The following is a 24,473-nucleotide window of genomic DNA, read 5'->3' as shown; positions in this document are numbered from 1 at the left end:
AACCGGGGCGGACGGAGCGCGCAGGGCGCCACCGGGAGACGCAGGCCGCGACCGGCCAGCGCCCCCGCCCCCGGCGCCTCACGCGTCCCTCCCGGCGACGGCGGCGAGGGCTTCTGACGTCGGGACGCCAGCGCGGGGCGCCAGGAGGCTCCCGAGCCACGCGCCGCCGTCGGCGCTGACGCCCGGGCACCGCCGCGAGGCCGCTGGGACGCCACGCACACGTCCGCGCCGCGCGTGCCGACGCGCTACGTCGCCGGCGCCGGCGCCGCCGCTTCCGCGTCACGACTTCCGGGCGCCGGGGCCGCCATCTTGCTGGTGCGGAAGCGGCGCGGCCGGGTGGGAGTCCCGAAGCGGCCGTCGCGGGCGGTGGGGCCGCCGCCATGCCGTCGTCGCCGCTGCGGGTGGCGGTGGTGTGCTCGAGCAACCAGAACCGGAGCATGGAGGCGCACAACATCCTCAGGTAGCGGCGGCCTCCGCCCTGGCTCAGCGCGCCCCGCGGACGCCGGCCGACCGGCCGTTCCTCCGGTCCTCCCGGGCCCGCGCTGGGCGGCCCCGCTTCCCGGCCGCGGGTCTCCCCGGCCCGCGCTGGGCGGCCCCGCTTCCCGGCCCCGGGTCTCCCCAGCCCACGCTGGGCGGCGCGCGGCGGCCCGCGAAGGCAGGCCGAGAGGCCGCGGCCGTCCGGGCTCGTGGGCCGCGGGGCCGGGCGTCGCGAGGAGTGGACAGAGCTCGGTCCGCCGCGCGCCCCCCTGTGTGCTTAGCGGCGCCGAAAATTCGGATTCTGAGCCGGAACGGTGGCGGGTGTGAGCGGCTCGCTGCAGTTCCCGGCCCGCCTGCGCGCGCCCGTGTGGGGCAGGGTCGGCCTCGCGTGGGCGCCCGGCAGGGAGGCGCTCCGTTCCGAGAGGAGGGTTGGGGTCCGCGAGAGGACGGGCCGGCCGTGTCCGGGCGTGTCGCCGTGTCAGAGGTGCGACGCTAGCACGGCAGGACCGCCGGATAGAAGGAGTGTTGCAGACGGGGAAGGGGCCCGCGTTAACCTCGTGCGTCTGCGCGTCGGCTCCCGTCTGCACCTTGCTCAAGTCTCCTTCCTTGGAACAGCTCCGGTGGATGATTTCCGAGCCCCACGCGAGCTTGCTTTCACGCGCCTGATTAGTGTGTCAGAGCTCACTCCCCCCTGGGCACCCTGGTGTTGTGTGTGTCTAATAAAAATTTATTCCCGCTTGATAACATTTTTTTCTTTCAGGATCACTTCACAGGGAGTGAAATCGAGCCCTTGCGTTACGGTTAAAGCTTGGTAGTCAGCTTCGATAGTAAAAGTTGAAACTGTTCCTTCTCCCGAAGTTACCCCACGTGGACGTTGCAGGACAGGCAGACCGCGCCCCTCCTCCTACCGCAGTCAGCTTGGACTCTCCCGGGGCAATCGGAATTCTCCCCGCACCCCTCCTTTTTGATGAAGGTGGACGTACCAGGTGTCCCTGAGCCGCTGGTTACGTGTGTAGGTCCTCCAGACACCTACCGCACTCTGCAGTGTTCAGCTCCTGTAGTTTTCAGGTTGCGTCTAGTATGCTTGGAGCCTAACAAACCAATGTGGAGTCTGTTTCTAAACTAGAATTTTTAAACTGTGGAGTTGTTTTAAAACTGGAAAAGTGCAAGGACTACCGTGTCCTGGATCTGATCCCCAAACTGCATTTATCTGTTCAGAGTCACCAGAAGTGGTACATTTAAGGAAAAGATTGCAGGGTTTACGTTCCAGGAAAATTATTCAAGGAAAACAAAATTTGGTATCCTCAATTAGAATAACAAATCATCTGGAGACCACTTCATTCTGCTGGTTCTGGCTGGTGATCCTTTGTTTAATGTAAGCTCTTTTCTATCTGCATAACAAAGTTGGGGTGAAATCTTACAAAAGGAAGTGTTTTTAAATTTCCTGCAGCAGCTGTTCATAAATCAGTTCCAAAGTCTTGCCTGTCTGATAGTCCTGAGACAGTCACTGCAAGATACAAGCCCTTGCCTATAGTTCAAAGTAGCCGGCACAGCCTTGGGTCTCCTGTGGAAAGGAGGCTACCGAAGAGCCCTGCAAATAATCACCAAGTAGGAATGCTTGTGTACTTCTACCCGTTCTGCTGTCTTTCAGACTTACTCATGGAAAGAGTAGATTCACAATGAGGGCAGAAGGAGGTAAGTTTAGAGTAACGTACGTTACTTATGTCATGAATGTGAAGTTATTTTAGACGTGAATCTTTAATTTCTAAGATGCTTATATTTGGGGAGATTTTTCCTTTGTTAAAATAATAGTATTTGCTTGTTGCAAAAAATCCTCTCTGTAGAAAATAAAGAAAGGAAGAGAAGGCTGCCTGGAGGTATCATGTTGGTGCACATCCTTCTTTCTGGGTGTCTTGGATACACGTAGTACACGCACTTAAGGGAGATCAAAATATCATCCTGCAGTCTCACCACAGAACGTGAACGTAGTTTGATTTCAATATTCTTTTCTGCCTGTGTCGATATTGATACGTTATTGATACATTGGGTTTGAACATATTTACTCATATTGAGTAAAGGCAGTGGCTGCAAAACCATGACCCAGTACTCAGAGCAGTGCTTTGCAGCAGGATTGGTAACCGTCCCCTGGTAACAGGCTTGGGGTTGTTTCTCAGTTTTATAATGTCCACATCCTTGTGCCATTTACGTATCTTTCAAGTTATTTTCTTGTCATAAATTGCTAGGGGTAGAATTGCTGAGTCAAAAGGTAGGCATAGTTTACATTTTCACACATTCCACCAGACTGTCTTCCAAAAGGAGAAGGATAGAGTTGTTGAATTCCCATTTCCTTACATCTTTTCATGCTGCTGGGGCAAGAAAAGGATCCCACCCTTCCTTTAGATTTAAAATCGCTATTGAGATTCAACAACTTTTTGTGTAATTTTTACTTTTGAAAATTATTTATGACTTTATTTGGATAATTTACAGGGTTTAAAAGCATCTTTAAGAAGTTTATATGACGGTTTTTGTTACAACTAGGAGAGCTTATAAAAGATTTGGAGATTTAGGCCTTAAAGATGATGATTGTGGAAAGCATTTTAAAATGCTAGCTAGGACTTCCTAGGTGGCGCAGTGGTAAAGAATCCACCTGCCAATGCAGGGGACACGGGTTCGATCCCTGCCCTGGAAAGATTCCACATGCCACGGAGCAACTAAGCCCGTGCGCCACAACTATTGAGCCTGTGCTCTAGAGCCCATGAGCCACAACTACTGAACCCATGTGCCTAGGGCCTGTGCTCCGCAGCAAGAGAAGCCATGGCAGTGAGGAGCCGTGCACCACAATAAAGAGTAGCCCCCATTCACCGCAACTAAAGAAAGCCTGTGTGCAGCAAAAAAGACCCAACACAGCCAATTAATTAAATAAATAAATTAATTAAAAAAAAAATAAAATGCTGTAATAAGGGACTTCCGTGGCTGTCCAGTGGTTAAGACTCTGAGTTCCCATTGCAGGGGCACGGACTCAGTCCCTGGTCAGAACCAAGATCCTGCTTGCTGAGGGCATGGCCAAAACAAAACAAGCAAAAATGGTATAAGTGAAAACAGGAAAAATTGTGTATGCAGTTTGGTTACAACTGCATAAAACTATGCATAGGAAAGCTTCTGAAATGAACTGTCAGAAGGATTTTAGTTGATCAGACATGCACACTAGGTCATTTATTAGTGAAACCCAGTTTTGTTTTTGCCTTGTTGAAGATCGGCTCGGGCTGTATTTTTCTGACAAGTGGAGTACAAGTGTTAATGGGTGTTGGCGTTGTCTGCAGCTGGTCATAATGTTCTCTTGGGTGATCGTTTTTGATCTTTTGAGACTAAATTGTTTGAAATACTAGTCCTGGGGGTCCTTAGGCTTTTTAAGGGGTGTAGGAAGACTGTGTTTGTTTCCACAGAGCCTCCTGTTTTTTGTGCTCTGTGGATTAAATATGTCCCTTTGGAGCCAATTACTTTATTTTTTTTCCAAACTCTGTTAGATGTTAAGGGGCATGTTGATTTTTGGAAGCTATATTTTTAATTGTAACAATTCAAAACAGACTTTAAAGAAAGACTTCTGTAAAGTACTGTTTTCAGCCATAACTTCCTGGGCACCAAGGCTGCAGATGTGGAAGAAACAAGGTTAGAGTCAATCTCTTGAGCTCCTCTGTGCCAGGTGCTTTGCAAATGCCATCTGACTTCATCCTCACAACACTTTGGATGTCCACCAGTGAGGAGATAATTCCCAGAGCAAGAAGCCCCACCTCCTGAGTGACAGCAAGATTCCGGATGCAAGGGGCTCCAGTCCTGACGGATGAGTAACAGACCCAACGGGGTGAAACACGAGCTGGAGAAGGATCCAGGGTGTGGCGAGTGCAACAGTCAGATGAGATCCCACGAGTCTTCGATTTGGGGGTGCTCGCGTCTTAATATCATGAGTAGAGCAAGCAGACTCCAGCCACACTGAGATGGAGGTACTCAGAACTCCTCTCCTAGAGGGCACCGAGTCTCGGGGCTGCTTGGGCCTGAACACAGGGTCTGAGCCCAGGCAGCTTGACACAGCACGCTCCCAGTGACGGTGCTAAACTCGCCCCTTGTCTTGAGCACATTTCCAGGAGCCTCTTGTCCCAAACGAAGGAGGGCTTGTGAGCTATGCCTTGTGGCCCCTTTGTGTGCATTTTTGATATTTTGTTTCTGGGTGCACTTGAAGCAGGTAAGCTGGAAGCCATCTAGAGAGGTGGAAGGATTTTGAAGTCATGTCTTTGAGGATGGCCAGAGATGCGGAAGAGGTGCCTTGGGGGACACATTTGCCTTCGTAGGGTTAAGGGCTGTGCATTGTTTTTTGCTTTTTGTCTTCAGGGGGCAGAACTAAGACCAGAAGCATTGTTTGGAAGAAGGTAGATTTATCTTTGGATGTGAACATTGAGACAAAGCTGGGTAGACCAAACATGGTATCAGCTCCAGCAGCTAGGACATTTTTCCCTGCCTTAAGGATCGTCTTCTCCAACCTTCCGTAGGTGAGAACAGGTCAAGGCCAGAGCAGGGAAGATAGTTGAATGGGTTCACTGTGGTTAGTAGTGCTCAGCACAGTATTGGGGCTGGAACAGCTCAGGTACCAGATCTTGAGGACCTGCTCTGTGCTGGCCCTACCCGCTGGGGAGGCGGCAGTGACCGACAGAGCAAGCTGGCCTTCAAGATGCCAGGGTTGAGGAAGAGCAGGCCTGGAGGAGGGACATCTAAACAGGAGCTCTCTTTTGGGTTAAATGGCGTGGCATGATTGTCACAGGCTCCGTGTGCGGTGATCTCATGCTGAGAAGCCTCTGGGTTTCTCCTTGACCTTGTGGGAGGGTAAGAATAAAATAAATCCTTGAAAACATTTATTGGAATGTGCTTAGGCCCACATTTTGCTAGTCGTGACAGCAGCTCTACTGGAATGTTAACATTTCAGAAAGTTGATCTTCCTGGGCTTGCGGCTATACCACTGGGGAACGGCCGGCAGGCGCCCAAGTGTGGAGGTGCATGAGCAGTCGGTTTGTGGTGAGTAAACACGAGGTCGCTGTGTGGCTAGAAACTGGGCTGATTACGCAGTGGCTGATTCCACCGGTAGTAGGTGTGACTTAACAACCATGAGCACGTTGTGTACGTAGGTCGTGCTTTCAGAGGGTTGGCAGTGGTCTAGGATTCAGTCTTAGCTAAAATAATGCTTTGAATTGGGTTGATAACCACACTGTAGAAAATAGGAAAAATGCCATAACCCGTGCTGTTAATTTGGGTGTTTTGTCGATCAGTGTTCATTTTAACTTTATTATTTTACCTTTAGGCGTTAGGATAACAATTGAAACAATCCTGTTTCCCAGAATTCAACATTTTCTATCATACTTTAATCTATCTTTTCTATAAATTGACATTTCTGTATCTTAACATGTAACATGATTTCTGTATCTTTCTGATAGATTTTTGGTGCCTATAAAGACAAGTTTGAGCAGTACTTGTCTGGAAGATTTGTTTAACATACGGAATAATTGGCCCTTGAGACAAAGCCTTTTGGTTGTCAGCAGTATGTTTATAGCGCTCAGTCCTTTTCTGTGAGAAACACATCGTCACCACGCACAGCCACACACAAGATGGGCTGTCAGCTGAGGAGCTGAGAAGAAATAGCGCCTCTGTCGCTAACTGGCCTTTTTGCCACTTGTGAATGTTTTGTTGGGGGGAGAACAAACTGGATTTCTGTGTGTGTGTGGTTTAAATACTTCTGCCAGTGAATTCCTCTTTTGGGGGGTTTCATTTTTGCTTTTAAATATGCTTGAGTAACATTTCAGGCAGTTGGAGGGGCAGCAGTTCCCCCCGCCCCCCGGACAGGTTCTAGTGGGGAGATCTCCACCCAGCCTTGCAGAGACCAGCAGGCACCCTCTTGGAAGCCGTGTTAGGGATCCACCAGGTGGAAGGTGGGCCCAGGTTGTCTTTGGGGGTGTGGACCTAACGCAAACCTCAGACCCCACTGTGACAGGAGAGGAGGACAGGAGCCGGCCACCTGGGGAAGTTCAGACGCGCTGCCCCAGTAGGAAGGGAGGCCATGTGAGACCCCCCACCAGGGCCTCTGCACCTGGGGCCTCCTGGGAACCCTGTGGGCAGCTTTTCTGTGGCACACCTGCCCTGCCCCAACTTGGAACACCCTGGGGTCCTGTCTGGGGCCTGCGTCACAGGGTACAGTGCGTTGGGGGCCCCTGAGAAATTCTGTCTCCTCTCCGTTCACCCCCACACCCGCCCCATGGCCTCCCCCGTCCTGTGTCCCGGATGGGTTATTTACCCTCCCACCCCCACCCCCACGGCATTGGAGGAGAGGAATCTGGGTCTGTTTTGGTCACTGCTGAATCCGCAGCACATCGTAAGCTCCAGAAAATACTGTTGTATCAAAGCGGAATGGCAAACCTGCCACTGGTAGAAATGGTGGTGGTTTTTCTTAAAACTTCAGTTGTTGGGGATTTAATAGTCTCCTTTGCTACTGCTTGGCTAAGTTAAGGCTTTTTCACTGTGTGTTTCATTAATGTATTTCAAGAGTAGTTGTGCCTGGGCTCATTTTAATAAATTTGAACTTAGATTTAAGAGGTGGGCTCCTGTAAATAAGTTCTTTCATTATGGGTAAGTATCTCAAAGGGTGAGCAGAAGGAAATGACTGAGATGTAGAAATACTGATTTTTTTTTTTAGAGTGATGCAGGAGTTGTGTCTAAATAAATCACTTATCTTTGTTGGGAAGTGTTTTGATTTTCCCATTGTTCCCCCAAGTGATTTTTGGGAGCCCTTTAGAGCAGGATTCTTAGGTAGCTGTTAAGAAAAGTGGTCTCAACCGTGGTTTCTTATTCTGACCCCCAAAGACACTGTCTCTCGCATATTTAATTTCTTCGTTATTTGGTGCCAAAGGACTTGTTTTAAAGCATCAGGGCAGCCACCAGGAGACAGGCCTTTCTCCCCAGACCCTGTGAACAGATGCGCGGCCTTTGGAGACAGGCCCGGGGTGGTCCCAGGAACGTGTGGAGCCGCTCCGTGGACGCAGCCACTGCGTTGCCTCCCGGTGAGGTCACAGCTCAGGCTCCCTCTGCGGGGACTGGACTCAGCCCCAAGCCCTCGGGACCTTGTTTCTGTGGGTTCGTGTTTTTTCGTAGCACAGCTCCCTCTTGCAAGGCCCTGCTCCCTCCAGGATGTGTTGGGGGTGGGGGGTTGGCACTAGGAGGAGAAGCTGCCTTTTCGGGCAGTTCTTGTGGCGTAGTGACAGGCGTGAAGCCAGCAGGACAAGCGTGGTACCCTGTGGGGTGTGGCCGTGGCTCTCCTGCCGTGACCTGTTCCCTTGTCCCCGTCTTGGGAGGGTGTGGCCCGTGGCTGCTGTCGAGGGACCTTCACGCCCGGCTTGTTGGTGCTTTGACAGGAGACGGTTCTTTTATTGTTTGTACCTGACCTGGTGAGGAAGCGGGTTGGGTGACGCGGTCTGGGGGCACCTGCCGGGGGCCCGCGGATAGGTGTCCGCGTGGCTGGGCCCCTGCATCCCACCCGCCCCAGGGTCCGTTCATCCTGTCGTCTCTGTTGGCCCCGTTTTCTCCACCTTGGGCGGCCTGTGGGGCCTGGTTGGGGGCACAGCTCAGGCCTTTCAGGGACGGAGGGACACGACTCAGCTTTTACCAGCTTCAGAGGACTTGGGGGAGATTTTGACCCAAACCGGATGAGAAGCACTATTAAAACGTGTGCCCGTGAGGCTGTGTCCCGCCGGGCACGGTGGCCGCGCTCCTTGGGCCCCTCCCGTCTCACAGCGGCAGTGACCGACCTGCGGGTCCTGCTGTCCTTGCGGGAGGACAGTGACTCTCGGGCCTGGCTTCTAGGAGCGCCGTGTCTGCGGGGAGGGGCCGCGTCGAATAAGGTTTCTTCCCGTGTCTGTCCGCCGGTCAGCAGGTCCGCAGAGAGCGACGGGGGCCCGTGGTGCCCGGGGACAGTGCCCACGCGGCAGGGGGAGGGCCAGCCCTGCGCTGCCGCGCCCCGCGCGGGACGGGGGTGCCTGGACGCGCCCGCTCCTCGGGCCCCACGGGCCTCCGGCTCGTGAGGACAAAAGCGGCCCCAGACGCAGCCAGACGCCCTCGAGTTGCAATAAAAGGCGCAAAAAAGCTTGAGACGGTGACCGTGGGCGATCTGTGCCATGTGAACAGGAGGTTAGGGTGGGGAGGCCGGTTCCCGGAGGCACTTGGGACACCCCCAGTGTGGGCCTTCGCCGCCCGCGAGCTGGAGCCGACCCGGCGGGGGTGCTGCCATGAGCCTTCCTCCCCGGGGTGCGGCTGTGGCTCGTGGGCGCTGCCTGCCAGGCAGGTGCCCTGCGTTATTAGGGGTTGCTGGCTCTTCCCTGTCTTCAGCCCTGGCGGCTGGTGCCTTGACGCAGGAGGCCGGGGGCTCCGTTGGGGGTCCTGGGAAGCCTGCATCATGGCAGCTGCGAACCTGGGCAAACAGTTTCCTTCTAGAGGCGGGGACGAGAGTCAGATGACGAGATGTTCTAGGTGAAGTCTTCCCTTGGCCACGTGTCTGTCCTGCCGCCGTCACAGATGTCCGCCTGGTTCCCCTACGTTCAAGGGTCTTCTATTTGGATTGGCCTCGTCTAGCTTTAACATGCTACAGGGTTTTTTTAAGTTTGCAAATAAAATACTTAAGAACTGAGACACATGTTCTCTGAGACCAGCAGGATTGTTCATACAGTTCATTTCCCATTTCATCTTCCTTTTTAGTGTTTTGTATCTCATTTAATCCAACTGTGATTCTCTGTTCTTTTGTGTCTTTCAGCAAACGAGGATTCAGCGTCCGGTCCTTTGGAACAGGAACTCACGTGAAGCTTCCAGGACCAGCACCCGACAAGCCAAACGTTTACGATTTCAAAACCACATACGACCAGATGTACAACGATCTCCTTAGGAAAGACAAAGAACTGCATCCCAGTGGTTGCCCTTTCACCCCGTGTGCGCGTCTCTGACAGGTGTCACCTGTGGGCACCACTCAGGGGCACCTGTGAGGCGGGAGATGTGGCAGCCCGTGCGAGGTGTGCGGGGTCACTGGGTTTCTGTTCTGGTGCTCATGGGACAGTCCAGGGGTTGAAGCCACTCGAGGCCATGGGCTGCAGTCCACGTGGACACGGTCGGGGGAGGTTCTGATATGATGTTAGAGTAGCTTAGGTGAGGAAGGTGGGACCCTGGCATCCGTGGCTTTGCACACTGCAGGTAGGTGTGCGCGCAGGTGTGCACTGGTTCAAGGGCGGCTGTCTCACACTCCGGCAGCGCTCCTGGAGGCTCAGCTCGTGAGAGGGCCTCGTTGGCTGCCGAAGGAGGCATGTCAGGAGCAGGGAACTTGAGAGGACTTGACTTCATTTCAGGAAGAGACAAAACAGACTGGGTCTGCTCCCTCAGACCCGCAAGACAGGAAGGCGTTTTAAAACCAGATTTGTGGGACTCCGGGCAGTGGACGTTAAGATCGTCCCTGCGGGCCAGGTGTTGACTGGGCCCTGCACGGTCACCCCGGGCTGCTGTGAATGCCTGGGCCTCCTCACGCTGCCGTGAGTGGTGGTGGCCCAGGACGGAGCCCAGACATCCCAGGCAGGAGCAGCATAGACACCGCGTGGAGGGCTGTCTCACGCTGGCTCTCCTGCTGCACGTGCTGCGGAGGTTCCCTGCACACCTGCAGGCTGATGGGCTCGCTGGCGTTCGCTGCTGGGAGTCGCTGCACGCTCCACTCCTGTGCCCGCTCCTCCCCAGCTGCAAGGAAAACGTCGGGTGGGGGCATTGGGGCAGAAACAGGCGTTTCTTGTCAGTGCCGCAGCCGGGCACTGCTGTTGGGGGCGCAGGGCTCACACCTGCCAGAGCCACCCCCTCCCAGTCCTGAGGCCCTCCTGGGGGAGCCCCAAGAGATCCAGCAGCGCACCTTCTGCACACGCCCCTTTCTCAGAAGCCCTAGAACTGCATTAGGAACAACTGAGTGCGTCCAGGGAGCAGCCAGCGGGTCCTGGTCTGTGTGTGGGTGATGGGCTCTGGCTCCTCCCCTGAGGTCCGAGTGGTGAGAGCCGCCCTGGCCTTGGGAGAGGCGTCAGCCACGGCTGTTTCCCAGGGAGAAGCTGTGATCCTACCTCCAGGCTTTTGGTACTTGCACCGCACACTCTGTTGATAAGCTTAGGTTGAGACCCCATCTTTTGATATTTTTGAACATTATTTTTCAGTTAGCACTATTCGTTTTTTAAAAACCCATAAACTCAATGGAGAAATGAAAGCAGATAATAATACACTTGTTCACACTCCCTTAATTATTGTAAGTTAGGGCCTGTCACGTCAGAGCTGTTCTGGGAACGGGCAGCATTTACCCATCTCAGACCAAGTCTGAAGGGCTTTCGTGCATGTCCCTGGTGGCTCCAGTGAAGGGGCAGAGCCTGGCCTCTCAGAATGCAGACGCTCAGGGGTGGTGGTACCAGCCCGTGGTCTCCCAGGAGCGTCCAGTCCAGGGACCCCTCACAAGGCTCTTGGGGGGACCCTTAGTGCTTTACCGGCTTCACTTGGGTGGGATTTCTGCCTTCTGGGAGGGGGTGGGAGGTTCAAAGCAAGGCCGTGCCTGGCGCTGTGCTCGGCGTGCCCTTGGCCAGGAAAGGAGGAGCGTCTGCTGGGGGACAGGGCGTGTCACAGGGACGCTGGCAGGACAGCAGGCTGGGGGGCCAAAGGCCCTGTCAACTTGGGCAGGGTAGGTGATCATGAGTGGGGCAGGGAGCCCCAGGATTTGCCCGTCACTCCATGTGCTCAGGACGCGGCAGGTGAGCTAAAGACCCAAGTCCGTAGCAAAGGATACCTGGGCTTTTGCAGAGGTGGTGGCTTTTGTAACTTGACAGTGCGAAGCTAGGGGGAGGTGGTAAGATGCACCCAAGGATAACATGACACTCAGTAAATGTTTGAATTTTCAGGGGAGAGGAAACGCCCCTTGTTGGGCAGAGCCGGGAGTTGAGGCCAGGTGCCTGGTGGGGACAGAGGGGCCCCGGAGACACCTGTGGGCTGTGCCCTGGCACAGCTCTGCCCACCGTGGGCCGCAGCCCGGGACCCTGTGGTTCTTGAGCCCTCAGTGAATTTTGGCCCGTAGTCCTGTTAGCATGCACGCCGTTTATTTGTTAATTTTTTGGCTATCAATAGGGGTTTTGATTTTGGTTTTGTCTCCACAGCAGGAGTAGGGTTGCGAGGCTCCTGCCTCGGTCCCACGGCGACAGGTGTGGCCACAGAGCCCCTGCCCGGTGTGGCCGGGTGTCGCCTGGCCCGGCGAGTAGAGCCAGACGGCCCGGCGGGGTTTCCGTTCCCCCCGCCCTGTGGGAGTTGCTGGTGGCGGTGCAGAAATCTGGGCTCACCTGACCCTCCCCACACACGTGAGAGCCGGCCTCTCTAAGGCAGGAGCTTCCCTGACTGTGAGACCAGCCACCCGCTTCAGGTGCGTGGGGTTGTGCGCCCAGCAGCCAGTGGTCTGTGGATCGCTTTCACCCGGGAAGCCTCCTCCCCGCCTGTGGCCCTGCCTCTCTGGTCCACGTGTCGTGCAGCACGGGCTTTTAGGGGCTGGCTTCTGCCTGACACCTGAGGTCCTCATTTTCTGTCAGAGCCAGTTTCCACACCCGAGCTTCCTCCTGGGCTCTTCATCGATTGAGCAGAATCTGTGGCTGAACCGCAGCCGACCTGGAGCACCTTTGGGGAAAGAGGAGTCGTTTTCTTCTAAATGTAAGAGTGACTGGCCTGAGACCTAAGGAGCAGGGTCCCTGGGCCCAGTCATGGCGGAGGGGGACCGCAGGGAAAGGAGAGGCTGGCGGTGTCTTCGTGGCTCCAGGAGTAGTCTTTTGTAAGTCTGGAGTGCTGGCTTTGTGAATTATAAAACCACTTGTTTTAAAAAGCAGGTGAATGTGTGGCTGTAAATATAGTTCATGTGGTTTTTGATACGTGCAGCCCCTTGCTTCCCAAACAGTGCGTGGAAGTGCAGGTGTGACTGCCGCGGGCCCAGGTCCCGGCCTCGTCCCCGTCTCTGGGGGCTGCGGGTCGGGCATACGCTCCCACTTCCTCTTGTGGGTCTTTTGTGCTTAATCATCTCTGGGGTATAGATTGTTTTTTAGGTATTTGTGTATTCATTTTTATCTTTGTTTCATTGTCTTTTAGGCCTTAGGTTAATTTCTGTGTATACTCACTGCTCCACTGTAATTTTTGTTGTCTTGGGGTAAAAGGTAAAAATAAATGTGCTTTCTAAGCGTATAAATCCCACAGCCTCCGGGCCTCCATCCTGGGTATGAGGTCAGCAGACACGGCAGCTCCATCCTGCTCGAGGCCCCTGGGCTTTTGCAGAACCTTGTTCTCGGGGTCTCATCAGACTCTCCTCGTGCTGTGCTGCCCTGCTCTGCCCTGCAGGTGCTTCCTGCACGTCAGGCCAGAGCCCCTCAGGCGCCCACCCTTGGTGTGTCCTTCCTGCCCCTCTCGCTCATGGTCCCTGGTCACTCTCCCTGGCCCCGTGCCCGTCTGGACACCAGCTCACCTATCTGACCCCATCTCATTTTACCCTGGTTGGCAGCTGTGATTTCAAGTGGTTTTTGAAAACTGTGTCTGTTTAACACGTGAGTATGTTCCAAAGCCAGGCACTGGTTCTTGGGAAACTCCGATCTAGTTTTACTGATACTTAAGCTTTTGGGTTTTAGAAGAGCACTCATGCTTAAAATTAAAATGACCGCCTTCAGATGTTTCAGATGAGGCCAGAAGAGTAGCTGTCACGTCTAACAGAGGTTGCCCCAAGTTGAGTGGCTGCTCGGCCAAGGTGGCTGTCTGGTCACTCCTGAGTCGACACAGGGCGGGTGGGGCCTGGTCCCCACAGCCTGTGGCAGGTGCAGTGCAGACGCAGGTGTGTGGCCATTGGGTGACACCGCGGCCCGTGCTGGTGGTTTTACTTTGCCTGGGGACCAGGGTGGTGAAGCCATTGCAGACCCTGCCGGAGCTCGGGCAGTGTCGGGCCGGGCGCCCAGTGGGGCTTGCTGGGGGCTGTGGTACAGCTGCCGTGCTTTGCGCAAACTGCAGCTTTGATTACCCTGATGAGTCTCTCTCAGCGTGAGCAGGTCACCACGTGACAGCTCGTGGTCAGTGGGTCCTTAGGGCTCGTTCGAGGGTCCCAGCCATCACCCGAGCCTGAAGCTGTTTGCTGTCAACCTTGCTCACCCCCAGGTGTGCTGAGGGTGCCCCTGCCACAGCTGGTGGGCTGAGTGCGTTCTCGGGACGACACACAGCAGCTGCAGCCCCCCCCCCCCCCCCCAAGCCTCCGGCCTAGCACCCCAGCTCCAGGGAGGGAGGGGCCTGATTCAGAGCTGCAGGGGCTGCCGCCAGGCCCCTGTGCTGCCTCAGTCGCAGGGCTCAGGAACCTCTTGCATCCATGCTGCTTACCGCTTTGCTCTGGAAACGTGGACTGGCTGCCTTGTTGGGGAGGGTGTCTCCTGCATCCATGGCAGGTGAGGGGTTGCCAGGGTTCCCTGGTGAGTGGGCAGCAGCCAGCCTTTGGTCCCCTCCTAGTGGCACTTGGCGTGTGGAATCTGAACTCGAGGTGGCCGTGGCCTGTGACCAGCGTCGGAGGGCTGGCTGGCTGGTGGGAATCTGGGTGAGCTGTGACAGCTCCGAGGTGGGGGGACGGGTGGGTATCAGGAATGCGCTCCCCCGGACCCAAGGCAGAGCCTGTGAGGAGGAGGTGCGGGCGTGGGCTGTGTGGGCCTTGCCACAGCGGGTGTGGGTCTGGTCCCAGCACTGCGTGGACACAGTGGGCACGGCTTTCCACCTGGTCCTGAGGCCTGACGAGGTCCAGCCACATCCACCCCGGCACTGACCATTCCTCATGAGGGTGGGGACCGGAGGAGTGAGGACACCAGGGGCCTCGTGCCCAAGCTGCATCACCAGCGCATGAACCTGAACCTTCCTGATGCTGTCTTCTGCAGCCAGGGACTTGACCGGGGTGTCTTTGGGGACACATGTCCTGGAAACCAGAGAAGCACGGTCGTGGGGGCCTCCGTGGAGGGTGTGAGGGCAGGCCTCTCCCTGGCACGGGGTCGGGCTCGCGGGATCTGGCCTCAGAGCGCCGTCTCTGTGTGCAGCTAGCAGAGCACCTCCCTGGCTCGCTTGCGGGAGTGCAGCCACCCCGTCCCAGCCGTGTCAGGACATGCAGGAAGGTTTGTAGGACAGGCGCCGCCAAGCCATGTCAGGCAGCCCTTGGTGCGTCCCAGATACCAGGAGACGCTTGGCGATGCCTCTCCTCTCGTTGCCTCCTCGGACGCTTCCTGCGCTGAAGGCTCTCGCCCGCCTTTCCTCTGCTGCTGGGATTCCCCGAGGCCTCCCGACCCTGGCTGCTCCCTGGGACCCCACAGGGAGCCATGCTGGCTGCAGGCCGGTTGGTTTGCAGTGACCACAGGCCTCTTGGACCAGCCCCCCACCTTCATTCCCTCTTTGCAAAACGGTTCGGTTTCTGGTGCAAACTGCGTCGTCTCGAGAACGCCAAACTCAGCCAGCTCAGCAGGGAGCACCGAGGGTCAGCCAGGGGCGTCCGGGTCGGGGGCCGCCCTGGGCTTTGTCCTGTTCCTGCTTAAATCACTTAATAACTGGAGTTTCTGGGGGGGGAGGGGGTTTGTTTTATTTTTGCTTGAACTCACAGTAGTTGGGATGGGTGTCGGGTGCTGCTGGGAGGTGGGCAGTGGCGGGCGGCCGGGAGGACAGCGTTCGCAGCATCACCAGGTTGTGTCGTCGTCCCCTCCCCACCCAGACCAGTGACGTCTGGGATTTAGTCTGTTTTTGAACCATTTGTGTAGAAGTGACTTGCTATTTGCAGACTAATTCATGATCTAAAGATTTTTTTCTCAAAAAGTTTTAAAAAGTAAGTTAATTTTCACTAAAATGCTCCAACCTGGGACTCAAGCTTTCTTTCTTGTTTTGAGGTTAAATTTTTACGATGTCACACAGCTGGGGGGTGAATATGTGTCTATTTGAAAGAAAACACTAAGACTAAGGATATTTTTCCTGTGCATTTTTATTCTATTTATTGGCCAATTTGTTAAATTTTTTTTCTTGAGCTTCCTCTCACATTTAAATAAATGTAGCGTTTTGCCCTATTTGGACAAGTAGTCTACCACTTCTGTTTAGAAGCCTGCGAAAGTCGAATCTGCTTACGCGGTGTTGTCATCCACGCTTGTGATCCGCTCCCTTCAGGCAACTCAGGGTGGCGGGAAGGAGGCTCTGGCCCTTGACCTCGCGGCCCCCTCGGGCTTCCGGGCAGGAGGCAGTGGACTGAAGGATCGCAGCCTGCTCTCTGCTGGGTCCCGCTGTTCGTTCTGTCTCTGACACTGTTGTGCAGGAGTCTTTCCTTTGAAGAAGAGGGGTGGTGGGGTCTCAGCTCCGGGCCCCAGGCCCCTTGCAGGGCAGGCCGGTCCCGGGGGAGCTGGTGGGGAGGGGTGGCTGGTTGGTCAGAAGGGTGAGTGTCCCTCGCCTGCCGGCCCAGGCCGTGTTCCGGGGGCTGCCCCGCCCCGCCTGTGCTCCGGAGGCCAGGCCTGCGGCTGGTGTGGGTGCAGCTGGGCACACGCAGGACGTGGTTACAGACAAAATGCATTTCCTATTTTCCAGTTTGCTTTTTTGCTGACTTTGGCGCAAGCAAAGCAACTTTGCCGCCCCACTGCAGCGTGGAGTTGTGGTCGCACCTCTGCCTTTCCTGGCGGCTCGTGGCCCCAGCCCCGGCCCACGGGCGGTTCGAGAGCGAGGCCTCTGGTCCCCACGGGTTGGAACCCCCTCTCTGCATGTGCTGCTCAAGAGGCTTGTTCCTCTAGTTCCATCGTCTTTTCCTCCACGATACCTGCCCCTCGACGGCACGGGGTGCCTCCATGGCTCCCGCACGGCTGTCCTCGGCGTCCTGGGTGCAGCGCGGCCGCGGCACCCGGTGTGTCCTTCAGTCTGTCTGGGGAGTGTGGCCGTCTAAGGAACACGAGGTTGTCACCCGTCCTGCCTCCCCTGGTGGCCAGTGCCTGTGCTTCTTGGGTGTGTGCGTTTCACGAGGCCTTACGAGGCCAGTGGCCTTGGCACGAAACCCTGGGGGTGCTGTGACAGCAGATAGTCAGCAGCACGGGGAAGCCGTGGGCGAGGGCAGGACCCAGGCAGCCTCGTTGGTGTCTCATCTGAAGTGAAGGTGGCAAGGTTGTCGCTAAGTTATGAGGCTAACATTTGAGTGAAATGATTGAATTGTTCCCAAGATGGGTGGGAGGCCAGTTTCCCTGCTGAGCTGCCCATCCGCTCAGTGCCCAGGAGGCTTCATGTGCAGGGAGGGGGCTCCAGGGCCGACACCCCAGAGGGAAGCCCCACAGGTGGGCAGGGGTCTGAGTGGAGTCTTGAATCCAGCAGTGCAGGGCCACTGGCCAGGCGTCCAGACTCTTGGACTTGGAATTAGGAGGTCACCGTGAGGTCCAGCTGACCTTGGTGCTGTGCTCGGCCTGGTGGAGTTTGCAGAAGCCCCAGCTCTTGCCTGGGGCGTGGCCAGCCAGTGGTTGCCCGTCCAGGCCAGCGCGTGCCTGAGCTCTGCCAGCCAGGGGCAGGTCCTTGTTTTCAAGGACCTTCCCCTAGAGGCACTTGGGCCCCTGCATGAGGGGTCTTTGCATCTTCTGTTTCAGTTGGATCAAGCTCGGAACTGGAAGTAGAATGAGGTTGGAGGATGCCTGGGATGAGCGTGTTCTCGGGGTGCAGCCCCCCCGGCCAGCCTCAACCATGGGATTTGGGTTCACACCCCAGGCTAAGCCCCAACGCAGGAAACTGCGAATTCGGCCTGATGGCATTTGGGGGCAGAGGTGCTGATGTGGACGGACCAGGTTGTCCTCGGGCTCCGTTCCATCAGCGTCCGAGGAGCAGCTCAGATGAGGGCCTCCTCCCCTGGTGAAGCGCACACGGCGACGGTCCAGCCACGGCTGCCCGAGCCGCCTGGGGCCTGGCGCAGAGCCACCCCTGCCCACTCTGCTCCCAGAGCCCCTGGTGTGGGGGGTTCGCGGGCCTGGCTGTGCAGAGAGAACACAGGTGGTGGTGGACGGCGGGCTTGGGAGGCCACTTGCCCTGAAGCTTCTTTCCAAGGAGGATCAGGCTGGCACTGCCCCTGGCTCCCCCACCCTCCTTCTCAGGGTTCTGTCTCCACTGGAGACCCTGCTTCTGTACTCAGTGCTCTGAGGCCGTCTCCTCTCGGGTTTGTCTCAGTCACGTGCGCCGGGCGACGTTTGTGGAAGCACTCCTGCCCCCCGGGGGAGCAGGAGCCTGGCGGGTCTGTGGCAGAGGCCTGGGCGCTGGGGCCGGGCTGGGTCATGGGGTGCGGGCTCCACTGTTAAACCCATGCCCTTTGAGGGCGCATCTGACCCTGTCTTTGGACTCTGTCAGCGCCTTCCCCTGCCCTGAAATCAGTTGGTCCGCCTCCTCACTGGTCTGGCTCCAGCCTCTGTCCGCAGCCCCCCACCTTCCCAGGAGCATCTCTGCTTTGACAGCCCGGCCCCCCGCCCACCCTCCTTGTCTGATGCGAAGCAGAGTCGAGTCCTCGCCGATTCCCTCCGTGCGGTTGGGACGGGGAGGCAGGAGGAGTGTGCTCGTGCCCATGGGGATGGCCACCTGGCGCTGCCGAGGGCTCGGGAAGGCCTAGCCCCGGGCACCCAGAAGTCACACCCGCGAGATGATCTGTCAGGCCCGTTTCTCTGAGAATCCCTGTCGAGACAGAAGTGTTCAGCTGAGCGTGTTCCGTGTGCTGAGGACATGTGCAGGATGAACTCAGGTTGGGGCTAAACCTCACGTCTGCGAAGTCGCTTTGAACTAGAACAGGTGGGAGCCCTGGGATGCCCAGGTCAGGAGCGGACGCCGCTGTCCCGGGTGGGTGGCCTCCAGGCCCAGGTCCTAGCACGAGGCTGGTGCATGGTGCCTGTGCTTACGTCTCGAACCCTCCAGTATGTTTTCCTTTTGCCTTTGAACTTTGGCAACAAGTCCCTGTGCCTGCTCTGTTCCTTCCTCTCAGGACACTCTATGAGGACCCCATCCTGAATCCAGGTGCTTCCCCGCGGGTCGCTTCGGCCAGCTCACCAGTGTTCACGTAACTGTTTGTAAAGAGCACGTGCTCTCCGCCGACAGGGTCTACATCGTTTGATGGTTAAGACCCCAGAGTGTTTCAGAACAATCTTTTGTTGTTGTACTTCTTGTGGCCGCAGAGAGAGCCTCCCGCCTTTCCCGGAGTCCCCACTCATGCTACCGAGACAGCAGGGGAGGCGCCCCCGCCGCCCTTCACCTGTCGCAGGTGAGAGTAGCGGACGCTCGCCCTCTGAAGGCCGAGCGGCAAGGGGTGTGGCGGATCCAGGTGTGAGCTGGGGGTGCGTGGTTGCCACCCCAGGGCACGTGGAGCAGGGGCCCGGATGTGTGTTCTCTGCCTCCACCCGCTGGGTCCTGGGGCCTCCGTCCTCCTGGGTTGGGCATTTGAGCCAGTTTTACCCACCCCAGGGGTTCATTTCTGACGGGCGTGTGAGCTCCAAGGAGGCTCCCTGCCTTGGCGGGTCAGCTGGCCCTTTACCCACTGTGGTCAGCTGCTGCATCTGGGCCTGAGGTCACTGTTGGCCGCGGGAGGACCTGTTTGGGCTAGGGAGTGGTTTTAGGGACCAAACATGTCCATCCCGCCTGGCAGGGCCCTGGGTGGTGGTCCTGGCTGCCCGGCTCCCTTGCAGCTTGGCCTTGACGGGTTCATTGTGGAGGCTTCGCGTGGCTGGGGCCTGCGGGGGCGGGCCCTGCTGCCTCAGCACGCCCAGGCCCTGGCCCAGCCGGGAGTGCTTGGGCCCTGCGTCTGCAGCACCCCTGCCTCCGTGCGCAGAGCGTGGGCCTTCCCTCAGAAGCCAGACCCTGATAAAGGCTTTGTCTTGGTGGCAGACGACTTATCCTGATCCCCGTTTTCCTGTCCCTCCCACCCCCATGGTGTGAGGCAGGAGTTCAGGCCTGTCCCTGTGAATCCGGTGTTTCTTGGTTTCAACCCCAGGGACTCTGCGCACGCTCTGTTCTTGGTCCTGCCTGGCACGGCCTGGGCCCAGCGTCTCTGGGTTGTCAGAAAACAGCCCCAGAAGGCCCCTGTTACTCCTTCCCTGTTACACTGACCTGTGAGGCTTTGACCTCTGATCTAGGCCTTTCTCCTCAGTACATGCACCTGAGTTTCACCTGTTACATTATCTACATGCACCACTGAAGGTCAAGCAAAGGAGGAAAGGGCTTTGCAGGACTGCTGGGGACCCTGAGGAGCCCCCAAGTGCCTGGTGGGCTCCTCCCCGGGGGCCGTCACTGTGAGCCTCGGTGTCACCCGAAGCCGGGCTGCCTGTGGCAGGTCTCGGAGCCACCATGGGGGTGCAGGGAGCCCCCGTCCACCACCAGCCCTGCCCCCGCATGGCCTCCCAGGCCCTCACCTCTCTGCCGGACGTGAGTGCGAGGCGTCTGAAGGATCTGGTTCTAGGGAGGCAGACCTAGATGTAGCAGCATCGCCGCCGTGCGCGGCTGGGAGGTGGCAGGGCCAGCCTGGGGCACAGGCCAGCATGGGGCAGCTGTGGTTGTTACACGTGTCTAAAAAATGGCAAGAACCAAGAATGCCCCACAGCTAACAGCTAAGTGTCTTTTCAAGTGAAAACTCTTAACTAACTGTATTTTAGAAGCCTTTTTCTCCATGCAGGAAGGTCGGAAATGTGTTTTGAGTCATACGAGCTTCTTTAAATAAACTATCATAACTTAAAATTTGGGAAAGACAGTAAAGGTGTCACTGAGTCCCTAAGCTGGCACGTGGCCCTGAGCAGGGTGGGCAGCACGCTTGTCCCAGATGCTGCGGAACGACCCTTAGAGACCAGCGGCCTCGTCTTTGGGGCGGTGAGCCCGCTCCTGGGCGAGGATACAGCCATCGCGTGGGTGGGGGTGGGGCCCTGTCTGGAGGGTCCCAGAGGAGGCACTTCCAGCTCGAGGCCTCCTGCTTGGCACAGACCTTGGCCACGGGGCCTCTGTGGCCCGTCCAAGCTCCGAGGGACTCGGCCCTTCCAGGCCCGGGCCTGGGCCTCCCTTCACTCTGCTTTCAGTGACCCATGCCTTCTCCCCCTGGATGTACTTCTTGCCACTGACCTGTCCTCGCTGGGGTGCACCTCTGGGTTTCCTCACTGCTGTGACGGAGCCAGACTTGGGGCTGGGTTTCCAGGTTAGCTTTGTCTTTGCTGAAGGGCTTGGGTTCAGCATGAGCATTTGCCATGATGTCGCGGGGACTTTGCTGGTGGGCCAGGGGGTGAGACTCCGCGCTTCCACTGCAGGGGGTGTGGCTTCGATCCCTGGTCGGGGAAGCACGTGTGTGAGAGAAGGCTGCAGACAGTAGGTCTGATTTCTGTAAGGGCGTGGGTCCGCGGGCAGCCCGGTAGCCCGAGGTGGGTGCGTCCAGACTCTGGGCCGGGGACGAGCACCCCCACCAGGCTCGTCTTCTGCTGGACTGTGGACCGCGGCATAGCCTGCTCCCCCTGCACCCCGGCGCCTGGGTCGCCCTGATGCTCCTGCGGGGTGGGGGGCAGGGCGGCTGTGCCTGGGGCGCCCAGCCGGCTGGGTGCTGTGCTGCCACGCCTGATCACTCAGAGTTCCTTAACTCCAGCACCCAGCTACACGCAGAACGGCATCCTGCACATGCTGGACAGAAATAAGAGGATCAAGCCCCGGCCGGAGAGGTTCCAGAACTGCAAAGACCTGTTTGATCTGATCCTCACCTGCGAGGAGCGCGTGTACGACCAGGTGGTGGAAGGTGAGCACAGCCCCAGCGCCCGGCCCTGCGCTGCCCTTGTCCTGCTGTGCGTCCAGCACCTCTGCGGTGGCCGGGCTGTCATGTGCACGGTTTCGTGTCCTGGCCCACGGCTGGTGGAGGATGCCTGGTGCACCTTTGGAAGTTGGGCAGGGCCGCGGGGAGGTGGGCAGAGGGCCCTGGCAGGCGGGCGGCGGCAGGAGGTGGTGGCCTCACGGTGTTCGTCGGGGCAGAGCCGCTGGTGCTGGCCGACCGCATCGTGGGCTCGGGGTCTGTGTGGCGCGGAGGAGCTGGGGCCTGCTACTTTGTGAGGGCACCGTTGACTGCTGTCCCGCGATGTGACCAGGTGGCCCAGGGTCCAGCTTGACAAGCACGAGCGTTCCTCCGGCTGCAGCCGCGTTCGGCGTGAGGCTCCTCCTGGGGGGACGCGCTTGGCCGACTCAGATGCTGCAGTGTTGGTCCTTAATTGCGTCCCCAGAGGCCGGGCGGGCCGGGCAGAAGCTGCCACGCTCAGTTCTGAGGCCTCTGACTTCCGTCCTTCTGTCGCGGACAGATCTGAACTCCAGGGAGCAGGAGACCTGCCAGCCTGTGCACGTGATCAACGTGGACATTCAGGACAACCACGAGGAGGCCACGCTGGGCGCCTTCCTCATCTGTGAGCTGTGCCAGTGTGTGAGTACCAGCTGGCGGCCCGCTGCCCGCACCCGAGGTTCTGCGTGAACACGGCGAGCACACCGCTTGGTTCACGGTCAGGTTGTCTCCGGATGTTAAAACTCCTAGACGTGGAGGTGCCCACAGGCGAGAGCCACCGAGTCGGCTTTGGCCAACAGGTCCACCCCTGAGCACTTTGTCAATCGCAGTGGTGAGTGACCTGCCTGGGTCCGGCTGCCATGGAGATGCCTCCCAGGGTACAGGCCCCCTGCCAAGGCCCCGAACACCGAGTGGAGCTCGGGGGCCCCCAGAGATGGTGTCAAAGGGCTCTGGTCCTCTCCACCCTCCGGACTTGTCATTCCAGACATCTGGCCCTCCCTGAGTGGCCCTGGGCATCCACCCCTGTGCAGGAAACCCCGAGCTTTTACAGCCGCTGTACAGCTCTGCTCAGAGCCACACATTCCTCTTAGCTGTGACAGAAGGACCTACCCAAGAAGAGACGCATGTGCCTTGTCTTATCTTTCGCCCGTGGTTTCTGCACTTAGGCCAACTTAACTGTGAGTGATAGGAACGTGAAGAAAACAAGTGGCTTAACCACGAAGTCTGGAGACAGGCAGGCCTGGACGGGCTTGCTGTGTGAGTGGCCCAGGCCCTTCTGTTCCCAAGGTGTCTCAGGGTCCAAGGTGGCTGCCGGAAGCTCCAGCAGTCGTCCCCATGGTCTGACCATCGTGCAAGAGAAAGGAGTGAAGGGGACGACAGTTCCCAGAAATAGCACACGTGACACCCACTTGGGTCACGCTGGCCAGAGCTTGCAGGGGAGAGGCACTGCTCTCAGGCCGAGCCTGAGGTCAACGCGCTGTCCGGGCTGCAGGCTGGCCCCTGCCAGGACCACCCCGGGCTGTCCCCTGGCAGCGCCACCTCCTTCCAGGGCATTGGTTCTCCACCGGGGACGTCTGACCACACACGGTGGGGCTCAGGGCCGGGAGGGACACTAGTGGCAGCTGGCGGGTGGGGGCGCAGGGGCTGCTCAGCCCCCCACAGCGCAGGGCGGGTCCCTGGGCTTCCTCGCCCGGGGACTGCGGGCCGGCAACGGTGCCTTCGGGTCGGGTCTGCTCGTTCACGGGGGTGTGTGACACCTGAGGCCACCCTCCCTGCTGCAGCTGCTCTGTGTCCGTGTCGGGCCCCCCTCGGGGCAGCACGGGGGGGCGGGTCCAGGGCTGCCTGGGGGTTGGGGAGGCAGCGGCTGAGGGCAGCTCTCGCCCCTGCAGATCCAGCACACGGAGGACATGGAGAACGAGATCGACGAGCTGCTGCAGGAGTTCGAGGAGAAGAGCGGCAGGACCTTCCTGCACACCGTCTGCTTCTACTGATGCCTCCCGCCGAAGCCATCTTTCTGAGCTTCCTTTTGTTAATACTTCTTCCTTCCTGATGTTTGTTTTTGCCTTTAGGTATTCTGCCAGTGGACGGTAGTGGTACCCAAATAAACTGTACATAGGAAACAGGAGGATACACATGAATGACAGATTACAATCACGTCGTTCCCATCCCGCTTTCACTTACGTGTGGGATGTGGATTGTAAAGTTTTTTTTCTTTGACCAAAAAAGAAAAAAGTGGTTGATAGCACATTTCCCCCCAGACATCTGCCTCTCACTGAGCGGCCCTTTCCCCTCACCCCGAACTGGCTGCAATGTACAAATCCCTGAATAAAGCAACAGACTGTGCTTTTTGGGAAAGAACCTGCCATTGTCCAATAAATAGATGTTGCTGGTCATCTTGGCTTCCTCCTGAGTTCCCCGCCGGGCCTGGCCCTCCCGTCAGGGTCCTCACACAGCAGTCCCAGGCCTGCGGCTCAAGCAGAGCTCCCTAGCACCACCCCGAGGGCCTCGCGTCCACTGGGACTCTGGGGGAATGTGGCACCTGCTCCTGGGGCTGGGACCGCGCATCCCTGGTGACCCCTCCTGGTTTCCGCAGCCATGGAAACCCTCACGCCCCTGTGGGAAAGTGTGGGGGCTCCTGTGTGGGCAGTGCTGTCTGGGGGCTGTGGGTGACCCCTCCCCAACCCCAGCACAATGGGGCAGCCAGATCAGGGCCACACCCCGGCCTTCTGACCTTCCCGGTGGACCCCTAAGGGGAGCTGGGACTGAGGCTGGCCCTGCGCCCGCAATGGGGGGTTCTTTGGCCTTTGCTGGGCTCCATCCTTGGGCCATGTGTCCATGGCTCCGCAGTGACCTCCCTGGCAGCGACCCTGCGGCCCCTCCGCTAAAGGCAGCTTTTTGCTCTCAGAGGCTAAGCAGCCTGCCGGCGGCCCCTCAGCCCCGCGACCCCGGGCGGGCGGGCGGGGAGGAGGGGCCTGCAGCCGAGAAGCCGGGAGGAAAGCGGAAGGAAGCCCGGGCCTCTCCGGGATCGCCCCGGCGGGGCGGGGCGGGGCGGAACGGGGTCGGGACGGGACTTGGCCCGCGGTCCGGGGGCGCTGGGCGGGCGGCC

General features: G+C 57.9%; 1 protein-coding gene across 1 annotated transcript; it reads left to right on the top strand.

Moving 5' to 3' along the window:
- Positions 1–277: 277 nt before the first annotated feature.
- Positions 278–23,760, top strand: SSU72 (SSU72 homolog, RNA polymerase II CTD phosphatase). The gene is made up of 5 exons (XM_057749940.1): positions 278–460; positions 9,314–9,457; positions 21,201–21,340; positions 21,891–22,009; positions 23,257–23,760. The coding sequence occupies exons 1-5, from the start codon at positions 381–383 to the stop codon at positions 23,356–23,358; spliced, it is 585 nt and encodes a 194-aa protein (XP_057605923.1). The 5' UTR covers positions 278–380; the 3' UTR covers positions 23,359–23,760.
- The last annotated feature ends 713 nt before the right edge of the window (positions 23,761–24,473 follow it).

This window comes from Hippopotamus amphibius, chromosome 1 (assembly GCF_030028045.1).
Source record: "Hippopotamus amphibius kiboko isolate mHipAmp2 chromosome 1, mHipAmp2.hap2, whole genome shotgun sequence".
Taxonomy (NCBI): domain Eukaryota; kingdom Metazoa; phylum Chordata; class Mammalia; order Artiodactyla; family Hippopotamidae; genus Hippopotamus; species Hippopotamus amphibius.
This window is presented reverse-complemented; position numbering and strand designations above follow the sequence as displayed.